This window comes from Pelophylax lessonae (genome assembly GCF_965119305.1).
Source record: "Pelophylax lessonae genome assembly, chromosome: 11".
Lineage (NCBI taxonomy): Eukaryota > Metazoa > Chordata > Amphibia > Anura > Ranidae > Pelophylax > Pelophylax lessonae.
The window spans coordinates 39,854,930-39,866,479 of NC_138778.1; the positions used below are offsets into that span (position 1 = coordinate 39,854,930).

Genomic DNA, 11,550 nt, shown 5'->3' on the forward strand with positions numbered 1-11,550 from the left:
AACAATATTTTTCTACTTTGACAGTTAAAAATATCCAATATATTCAATGTTTGTCATATATTTAGGCCAAAATGTATTTAGCTACATGTCTTTGACAAAAAAATTCTCAATGAGCGTATTTTTAACCGCTTTAAGACCGGAAGATTTTACCCCATTCCTGACCAGGCCATATTTTGAGATTCGGCACTGCGTTACTTTAACGGACAATTGCACGGTCGTGCGATGCTGTACCCAAACAAAATGTATGTATTCCCCCACAAACAGAGCTTTCTTTTGGTGGTATTTGATCACCTGTGCGATTTTTACTTTTTGCGCTATAAACAAAAAAAGAGCAACAATTGTGAAAAAAAAAACAATATTTTTCACATTCTATATAACATTCCCCCCAAAAAAATGTAAAAATCTAAATTTTTTAACATTTTAGGCGAATTTGTTTTCTGCTACATATTTTTGGTAAAAGAAATCCCAATAAGCGTTCTTTGATTGGTTTGCACAAAAGTTATCGCGTCTACTAACTATGGGAAAGATTTAAGTCATTTTTATTGTTTTTTTTTTTTTACTAGTAATGGCGTTGATCTGCGATTTTTTTGCGGGACTGCGACATTGCGGCGGACAGATCGCACCCCTGACTGATATTTTTGACACTATCGGAGGGACCAGTAACATTACTACAGTAATCAGTGCTAAAAATATGCACTGTTACTGTAATAACGACACTGGCAGGGAAGGGGTTAACAGTATAGGTGATCAAGGGGTTAAATGTGACCCTAGGGGAGTGATTCTAACTGTGGGGGGGGGGGCATGGCTTCTGAGATGACCATAGAGGTGGGGGGGGGCATGGCTTCTGAGATGACCATAGAGACATGTGATCCTATATAGAAGGATCACATGAGCTCTGTGATCATCCCAGGGAGAAGGACGGTTGGCTGTGTTTACAACAGTCCTTCTCTCTCAGCGGGGAACGATCACGGGTGTCAGGCCGCAATCGGAGCTGCCTGACACATGCATTGACTTCCCTGCTGACAAACGGGGGCGGGAGCGTGCCGGCAGCGGCGCGCTCGCCCCTAGACTCCCGAGAGCAAGCGCCGTACATGTACGACGATTCGCCCAGGAGCGGCTGCCTGCTGCAGTACATCTGTGGCAGGCGGTCGTAAAGGAGTTAATGAGATGTATCCTCTCTATTGGTCCTGTTTACCATTAGCATTGAAAATGAAAGTAAAAGAAAATCCCAAAATTTGGGTTGTCCCCAGAAAAGTAATAGAGGGGAAATCTTGGGGAAAACACTTGGGGTGCTGACCTGGGGGGCCCCCAGAAAATTCCATTAATGTTTAGGCATTTCTTCCCACTTCTTGTTTTTTGCAATGGGACAGGAAGTAAAGGGAAATCTCGGCAATGGGACACAGATGGCGAAAAAAATCTAATAAGTATCCAAAATGGAAAAGAAAAGTTTTGCCTATAGGTCTACTTTAAAAGTTTCACCTTCTTTACTTGTTATGGGGACCATTATCATGGTAATAAAAGTGAGGGAAATTTACAAATTTTGAGTTGTCATTGGAACAGGAATAAGGCTCCGTTCACATGTCAGTGTATGGAGCGTGGCGCGATTCCGCCCGCGATCCGGAGATTATTGCAAATGGCGGGACGCCTGTGCGTTGCCCGTGATTTGCAATAGCCCCCAAACGCTGAGCGATGTTGCCGCGATTTCCGCCTGTCGGATCGCGGGAACATCGCGCAAAAAAAATCGCGGGACGCATTACGCCCAAAAAAGTACAAAAGCTTCTTTGGAGCGTATTGCATTTCGATTCGCTTTCGTTTCGGCAGGCGGAAATCGCGGCAACATCTCTCAGCGTTTGGGGGGCTATTGCAAATCACGGGCAACGCACAGGCGTCCCGCCATTTGCAATAATCTCCGGATCGCGGGCGGAATCGCGGCGATTCTGCCTGCGATCCAAATGCTGACATGTGAATGCAGCCTAAAGGAGAAATATGCCAATGGGAACATTTGTAAAAACTGTTTACTAATATGTGTTGATGGGCTTTTGTTTACGTCAGGCAGGTTTTGCATTCCCAAGTCTATGAGAATGCAAAACACGGTTACCCACTTCCGGACCGCCTGCCTCATCTATACAGCGGCAGGGTGGCCCGGCTGTGCAAAATGTGCACGAGATGTCGGTGGCGTGCCGCCAGAGCACCGCTCCTGCTCTGATTGGACACAGCGGGAGCCAATGAGTGGGTCCGGTGGCTGCGATGGCCGCCGGGACCCGCCGATCGTTCGGTGGAATGACAGAACGGCTGTTCTGTCAGGGAGGAAAAGAGAGCTAAGCTGAAACATAGATCTCTCTTTTCCTCTAGTGCATCCACTCCCTCCACAGTTAGAAAGCACTCCCTAGGAGCACAATTACCCCTTTGATCGTCCCTGGTGTTAACCCTTTCCTGCCAGTGTCATTAGTACAGTAACAGTGCATTTTTTTTATCACTGATCACTGTTGGTGTCACTGGTCAACAAAAAGTGTCACTTTTGTCTGCCACAATGTCACAGTCTCGCTAAAAATCGCTGATCGCCGCCATTACTAGTAAAAACAATAAAAAAAGAAAAAGTCCATAAATGCATCCCATAATTTTTAGACGCTACAACTTTTGCGCAAACCAATCAATATACACTTATTAGGATTTGTTTTACCCAAAAAGATTTTTTAATTTTTTTTTATTGAAAATGTTTTATAGCAGAACGTACATTTTTTTTTCAACATTTTGGTTCTTTTTTTTGTTAATTATTAAATTATTAATTATTAAAAATAAAAACCGCAGAGGTGATCAAATACCTCTAAAAGAAAGATCTATTTGTGGGGAAAAAAGGGATCAATTTTTTTTGGGTACAGCGTCGCACGACCACGCAATTGCCAGTTAACCACTTTACCACCGGAGGATTTTGCTGTCTTCCGTCCAGGCCACTTTTTGCGATTCGGCACTGTGCGACTTTAACTGACAATTGCGCGGTCGTGCGACGCCGTACCCAAACAAAATTTACGTCCTTTTTTTCCCACAAACAGAGCTTTCTTTTGGTGGTATTTGATCACCTGTGTGATTTTTACTTTTTGCGCTATAAACAAAAAAAGAGCGTTTATTTTGAAAAAACAACAATATTTTTCACATTTTTTTATATGAAATTCTCAAAAAAAAAAATGTAAAAATCAAAATTTTTAAACATTTTAGGCCAATTTGTTTTCCGCTACATATTTTTGGTAAAAAAAAAATCACAAAAAGCGTATTTTGATTGGTTTGCACAAAAGTTATTGCGTTTACTAACAAAGGGAAAGATTTCTGTCATTTTTGGTGTTTTTTTTTTAACGCGTAATGGCGGTGATCTGCGATTTTTTTTGCGGGACTGCGACATTGCGGCGGACAGATCGGACCCTTGACTGACATTTTTGACACTTTTGGGGGTACCAGTGACATTTCTACAGTAATCAGTGCTATATATATGCACTGTTACTGTAAAAATGACATTGGCAGGGAAGGGGTTAATTTTATTGGAGAGGGAGGGGTTAATGTATGCCTGGTGCTTACTGACGTGTGGGGGGGGGGAGGTGACTGTGTGACACAAGGACAGATCGGATGTCCAGCTATGCTGAACACTCCGATCTGTCAGTCCCTGTCACTATGGAGATCCGCCCGCTGTGTTTACACACAGCGGGCGGATCTCCAGACTCGATCCCCGACGATCGGGGCAGAGCAGTGGCAATCGCCGCTGCTCCTCCGCTGGCCCGACTCCCGCTGTGAATGAACACAGCGGGAGCGAGCCTCCGGCGGCGCGCGAGCGCCGCCCACAAGGGGCGGAGTCCAGCGACGTAGGTCTACGTCGCTGGACGGGATTGCGGCACTTTGCCGCAGTAGCCTCCATGTGAGCGTAGGTAAAGTGGTTAAAGCAACGCAGTGCCGTTTTGCAAAAAATGGCCTGGTTATTAAGGCCCCTTTCACACTGTAGAGTCTGTCGGCGGAGTCCGTTTTTCTCAGCGGGGGATCGATCCGCCAATCCCCCGCTGAGCAGGTGAATGGCAGCTCTGTCTCCGCACGTGAGCGGAGACAGAGCTGTAAGAGCCCCGCTGTTCTATATAGGGGGAATCGGATGAGAACGGACCGCCTGTCCAATCTCATCCAATCCCATCCGATCCGATCCACTGGACGGATGGAAAATAGGGTTTCCATCCGTCCAGATTTGAAGGACCGGATCGGATGTCAGTGGACATGTCTCCGCTGACATCCGATGCCCCATAGAGATGCATGGGGCATCCGTTCAGATCCGCCTGAAAAACTGACAGGCGGATCTGAAAGGTCCATTACTGTGAAAGAGGCCTAAGGGGGTAAAACTTTCTGGAGCTAAATGGGTTAAAGCAGGTCAGACGGAGGTATAATGCACCTGTCAATGAGATCTAAATGATCTCAGAAGCTATGCAAACTGATGGTTATGTAAGATGTTACATTTTGCCTGATTTGTAACTGTTACATGTACAATGTGCTCCTCGTTCTTTGGCAATGTACTTTACATAGGTCATTACTATGCACTGTTCTTTTATTTTCAATAAAACATTTTTTGAAAAAAAAAAAATAATAATAATAATAACAGAGGTTCTAACCATTTCCTACACAATCCAAAATAAAAAAAAGTTTTGACTTAAGTTATATTTTAATATGGCTTCATATAATACTCTTTTCACTTCCTCGATATATTTTGGTGCATCAGTGCAAAACTTTGAACAAAATACTCCATGTAAACTCTTAGTGATATATTTAAGGAGACAAAATAATTTCCAGAAAAGTTTTTACCAGTGCTGGTAGCTGAGAACTGATTGGCATCTCTGGGCTACAGCACATCATTAAAGTTTTGCACTATGTTTTTCCAGCAAGCCCAATTGTGGGACTTAGCTCTGGAGTGTTCAGAGGGGGTGGAAACATTAAATTATTCCAGAGAAAAAATATATATTTTTTTTCTTGCAGCTCCTGTTTTACAGTCAAGCAGGTTTTCACCAGCTGCTACCTCTATGAAACAACAGATAGGCATTGCTGTAGGGAAAGCAGAAAAAGAACAATTTACCTCTCAGCTGCCTAGTGACAAAAAGTTTTACCTCCTGTTAGCAATAGAAGACCGACGGCAGAAAAAGACCAGGTGGTTCAGCAAGTCTGCCCCCTTTTTTATTTTTCTCTTAACTTTTTTGAGTGAATATAAATTTATATTTATCTCAAGCATGTTTAAATTCACTTACCGTTGACTGATTCCCTACTGCTCTAAGTTGTTTTAAGCATCAACTACTTTTACGATCAAGTGATAATTATTAAGGTTAGTTTCAAACTTTCCCCCAAATTGTTTAAGGTAAAGTCTGTGTTCTTCCCATTCAGGATGTTTTTTTTTTTTTTTTAATATTAAAGAGGAAGTAAAGTCCCCCAAAAAAATCGAGAAAAAAAAAGCCCTGTAAAGAGAAAGGCATAATGAGCTAGTATGCATCGCATACTAGCTCATTATGTAGTACTTACCTTAAAACGAAGCCCCCGCCGTGCCGCCACCTCAGCGTCAGGACGGCGACATGTCTGGCCGTCCTGCTTCCGGGTTCGCGTCCTCCGGCCATCTGATTGGCCGGAGGCGCGATTACATCACTCCCGCGCATGCGCGCGGGAGCCGCCGTTCACGGCACTGAGCTCTGAAGGAACGGCACGGGTGCCCGTTCCTTCAGAGCGCCTGCGCCGATGACGTCATCGGCAGTATGCACTTTAAATATCTCCTAAACGGTGCAAGTTTGGGAGATATTTATAGCACCTATAGGTAAGCCTTAATATAGGCTTACCTATAGGTAAATGTTTGTGAGGTGTGTTTACAACCTCTTTAACCACTTGCAGACAGCCGCACGACTATTTACTGCGGCAGTCAGTCGCTCCTGGGCAAACCGATGTAGGGCTACGTCGCTCGCCCAGGAGCCTGTAGGGGGCGAGCGCGCACCGCCAGAGGCGCGATCCTGCCCCTGATCTTTCACAGGGATCCCCACGTGCGTGACCGGCGGCTCCATTGTCCGCCGGCCACTTGCGATCTCCCGAAGGAGAGGGAAAAAGGCAGGTGGCTGATGTAAACAAAGCCGCCTGTCATTCTCCCTGATGTAAGTACAGAGACTACACGATCCTGCTATGTAGGATCGTATGTCTCTGTGGTTACATCACAAGCCACGCCCCTTGACAGTTAGAAGCACGCCCCTAGGGATACATTTAACCCACTGATCACCAATAAAGTTAACCCCCTTCCCTGCCAGTGTCATTTTTACAGTAACAGTGCATATGTATAGCACTGATTACTGTACTAATGTCCCTGGTACCCCCCAAAGTGTCAAAAATGTCAGTCAAGGGTTTGATCTGTTTGCCGCAATGTCGCAGTACCGCAAAAAAATTTGCAGATCGCCGCCATTACTAGTTAAAAAAAAAACAACAAAAATGACATAAATCTTTCCCGTAGTTAGTAAATGCAATAACTTTTGCGCAAAACAAATACGCTTATTGCGATTTTTTTTACCAAAAATATGTAGCAGAAAACAAATTGGCCTAAAATGTTAAAAAAATTTGATTTTTAATTTTTTTTGAGAATTTCATATGAAAAAATGTTAAAAATATTGTTATTTTTTCAAAATTGTCGCTCTTTTTTTGTTTATAACGAAAAAAAAAAATCGCACAGGTGATCAAATACCACCAAAAGAAAGCTCTGTTTGTGGGAAAAAAAGGACGTCAATTTCATTTGGGTACAGCGTCGCATGACCGCGCAATTGTCCGTTAAATACACGCAATGCCAAATCGCAAAATAGGGCCTGGTCTTAGAGCAGTCAAATACTGCGGGGCTTAAGTGGTTCATATTTAATTTTTTTTTTTTTACTTTTTTTTATCAAAAGCATACATAATGTAAAGTAAAACAAAATGTTTGAATTTTGTCCAAGTGTTTAACATCAGCAAATGTTAGAGGATTTAAAACTTGTGCTTCTTGATATGAATCACTTTGACATATAAGAACTTGTGTTCCATCGCGCACATGCTTTAGTTCAAATTAACATAAATTAAATTATCGATCACTGGTCATTCACTTTCATTTTGCCCATGTGGGTGCCAGACCTAGGAGATAGATTGTATACCTCGACATCTCCAAACCACTTCTTGACCCCTACACATTTTCTTGTTGTACCAATAATAATAACAGATAGAAAGTAATCCCCTTGTCAGCTGTCTAGAAGTCCAGATGGTTCCATCATTCCTGTTTCCTATTTTTCAGTGAAAAATTGTTTGGATCCTTGTTTTCTGGGAATTTAGCTCTCTAATTTTCACAGTTATAAAGCAACTTACCTGCACATTTCGTCCTGGTTGTGAGTGGTGGTCCTGGGGGTCCTGTGCCACCTTCTCCAGGACGGGTCAAAAGGACACGTATTTCATACTCCACATCTGGATCTAAGTGCCATAACTTATATGTAGGCCCATCCATGACATGAGTCTCAGCCCAACTTCCTGATGTGGTGCGGTACTCCACTTCCTTCAGGACAATTGGTCCATCCCCAATAATTGAGTTGGCATTTGGTTTAATCCATAAATATGTGGCTCCCACTGCCAGGAGTTCGGGAGGGGCAATAGGTTTTGGTGGTTCTGTAAAGACATAGAAAATAAATCATTAGGGAAAACAGAATTACAGTCACAAAGCCTGGGAATGTAACGTAAAAGTTGCTATCATTGCAACAGTTGGCAGCTCTAACAGTTAATAGTTAAAGTGGAGCTCCACCCATTTTTAATAAATTGGATTACATAGATGTATGTAATCCCCTTTAAAACGACTTTTACCAATGGAAAGTTTTTGTTTTTTTTTGTTGCTAGTAAATACCTTATTTTGTGCTTTATTTATCCTCTTCTCACTTCCGGGTCTGGTCGGCGATTACGTCATTCGGCGATTTGCAGTGTGTGCTGGGATGGCATGAAATCTCGCATTATTACACAGGAGATGAGCTGCACTGTGTGCTCTGCCCGCCTCCACCCTGCCTCTTCTCAGTGAGCTGCATGTATGTAGTGTATTGAGGCTGTGCTCCGCCCCGCCTCCTCTCAGTGAGCTCAGTGAGGATATAATGCTTTCAGTCCTCGCTCACTGAGAGGAGGCGGGGCGGAGCACGGCCTCAATACACTACATACATACAGCTCACTGAGAGGAGGCGGGGCGGAGGCGGGGCAGAACACGTCGTACAGCTCATCTCCTGTGTAATAATGCGAGATGTCATGCCCTGAGATACATCCCAGCACACACTGCGAATCGCTGAATGACGTAATCGCCGACCGGACCCGGAAGTGAGAAGAGGATAAATAAAGCAGAAAATAAGGTATTTACTAGCAACAAAAAAAAACTTTCCATTGGTAAAAGTCGTTTTAAAGGGGATTACATACATCTAAAGTGACTAAAATGGGTGGAACTCCACTTTAAGTACTATTAACATATTGTGCAATTTACCGGTACATTGAATATACAGTAAATCCTTGGATTGAGAGTAACTTGGTTTGAGAGTGTTTTGCGTGACAAGCAAAAATTTTTTATACATTTTGACTTGATAAATGAGTGATGTCTTGATATACAGTGTATCCGGAAAGTATTCACAGCGCTTCACTTTTTCCACATTTTGTTATGTTACAGCCTTATTCCAAAATTGATTAAATTCTTTTTTTTCCTCTCCTTAAAATTAATTAAATAAATTGTCGTGGAATGAATCATCTGAGTTTCCATTATTTCTTATGGGGAAATTCGCTTCGATATACAAGTACTTTGGATTACAAGCATGCTTCAAACAAATTTAGCTTGCAATCCAAGGTTTTACTGTACAAGCTTTCTTCAATTCCTTCAACTCCATGTTTGTATAATTTTCTTCAATTCTCCATGTTTGTATCATTTTCTTCAATTCTCCATGTTTGTATCATTTTCTTCAATTCTCCATGTTTGTATCATTTTCTTCAATTCTCCATGTTTGTATCATTTTCTTCAATTCTCCATGTTTGTATCATTTTTATGTTTTTGTGCCTATATCCTGTAACTATATAATGTATCTGTATATGAATAATAATAGATTACTTTTCATATGTAGACCCTATTAAATGAAATATAATGCACTTTCTTATCCCATAGGATATATCTAATAGAGTGATGAAGGCAAGAATAATAGCAAGATATTTAAATATCGCTCAAGGCTGGATGCCAATGCTGCTGTAATAGTGGCTCAAATATCCATAGTATTCACTGTAATTGCTCTGTTAATACCAGACAAATGTTGTTTGTGACTGTGGGAATGCTGATATTAGAGACATTTTCTATTTAAGTGTTACTTAGATGGCGTGACCTTTCTACCCCTTTCCAGTTCAAACTCTGATAGTCACAAAACTAAAATTCGTTCTTGTTTTCTCACTTTCAAGGTTTAAAACATTTAGTTCTGTCTTTATCTGCTCTTCTGAAATTCCAAGGTGAGAACTTTACTTTAGGTTGCGTTGGTGGAAAAGTAAAGCTGCCTCTCCGCATTACAGGAAATGTGGGACTCTGGCACTGTGTACAGATACAGCTAAGTTGTCTTTACAAAGCAGGAAAGGACAAAGTTAATGAATGTATGTTCTGGTGATATATGATGGGGAGATAAGCATAGCTGTTAACAGAATTTACTGTAATACTGTTCAGACAAGGCGTGCCATGAATTATATTACTTTGTAAAGAGATCCTAGACTAAAAGTACTTTTCTAAGTTTGCTTCTGTAATAAGGGGAGTTGAAGTATCTCTTTAGCATTTTAGGGTGAGATTTCAGATCTGGCTATGCCGGGAGTGCATCTGCAGTGTTCACCGTAGTCTCCATAGAAAATTTCACTCCAGTGGATGAGCAGTTGTGACTATGGATCATTGAGCTAGAGATGGTTAGTTATACAGGTGTAAGAAATAATGTTCCATTTGCCTTTAGGCCATTAAGGTGTAATGTGGAATGGGCAAGTGTAGGAGGCATTGACCATAATCTGTAAGGGGCAGTTTCGGGGTTCTAGGAATCAACTGGTGAAAGAGTTGTATCCATGAGACCCTCTAAAGGAAGGGACAAAGAGCAATTTGAAAGTTTTGTCTACCCCCCCCCCCTCTCCCTTTTGTGGTGATCTGTACTAGTTCTCCACAAATAGCTTCATGTTCTGGTGATATATGATGGGGAGATAAGCACAGCTGTTAACAGAATTTACTGTAATACTGTTCAGACAAGGCGGGCCATGAATTATATTACTTTGTAAAGAGATCCTAGACTAAAAGTACTTTTCTAAGTTTGCTTCTGTGGTAAGGGGAGTTGAAGTATCTCTTTAGCATTTTAGGGTGAGATTTCAGATCTGGCAATTGCCGGGAGTGCATCTGCAGTGGTCACCGTAGTCTCCATAGAAAATTTCTTACCAGTGGATGAGCAGTTGTGACTATGGATCATTGAGCTAGAGATGGTTAGTTATACAGGTGTAGGAAATAATGTTCCACTTGTCTTTAGGCCATCAAGGTATAATGTGGAAAGGGCAAGTGTAGGAGGCATTGACCATAATCTGTAAGGGGCAATTTCGGGGTTCTAGGAATCAACTGGTGAAAGAGTTGTATCCATGAGACCCTCTAAAGCAGGGGTGTCCAAACTATGGCCCTCCAGTTTTTCAGGAACTACAATTCCCATCATGCCTAGTTATGTCTGTGCATGTCAGAGTTTTACAAGACCTCATGGGACATATAGTTCCGCAACAGCTGGAGGGCCGTAGTTTGGACACCCCTGCTCTAAAGGAAGGGACAAAGAGCAATGTGAAAATTTAATAATAAGGGGGGTGACTTGATTATCATGGGGTGCCATTAAACAAATTCAGATTACAGAGCCCCTACCTGGCCCCACCCCCTCTCTCCCTTGATTGGCTGACTTTGATTGACACCAGCAGCAGCAGCCAATCTGGAGGGAGAATCTCGGACAGCTGAAACACTCGTGAACATCACTGGACAGAGAGGGACCTCAGGTAAGCGTTAGGAGGGCTGAAGGGAGCTGCTGGACACAGATGTTTTTTTATCTTAATGCAAAGAAAATGTATTAAGATAAAAAACCTTCTGCCTTTACAACTCCTTTAATGTCAGTGGGAGGAAATCGGCCCCATGGGCTTCATAAAGGCAAGCAAAGAGTCGGGCTGCAGTTTGGAGACCAGTGCCCTAGAACTTGGTGAATGTGGTGAAATTTCACTATGCAAAGAATACCTAATCACGTGCCCTTGCATTTTTGCTTGCACATGATTGGATGATGGAAGTCAGCAGAGCTTTACCCCATTTACCAAGAAATTCCTTTGCAAAGTTTATTTGCCTTTAGTAAATCAACCCGTGGGAGTCCTATTGCTATTAGAAGCCACCCTGCCTTAAAAGCAGTACAACAACCCCCCTTTAATAAAAACCAACGCAGGATAAATAAATAAATACACCAAAAATAAACACGCTGCAGTATGTAATAAAGTGCCGTGTATCTACAAACCAAAAAC

At 42.2% G+C, this 11,550-nt stretch overlaps 1 protein-coding gene across 9 annotated transcripts in view; it reads right to left on the reverse strand.

The window, feature by feature from the left end:
* Positions 1-11,550, reverse strand: part of PTPRT (protein tyrosine phosphatase receptor type T) — a 677,999-nt gene that overhangs the window by 314,517 nt on the left and 351,932 nt on the right. For all 9 annotated transcript variants that reach the window (XM_082271827.1, XM_082271826.1, XM_082271832.1 and 6 more), the window contains exon 7: positions 7,366-7,659. In XM_082271827.1, the coding sequence (XP_082127953.1) occupies positions 7,366-7,659 (294 nt within the window). The remainder of the gene's footprint in view (positions 1-7,365; positions 7,660-11,550) is intronic.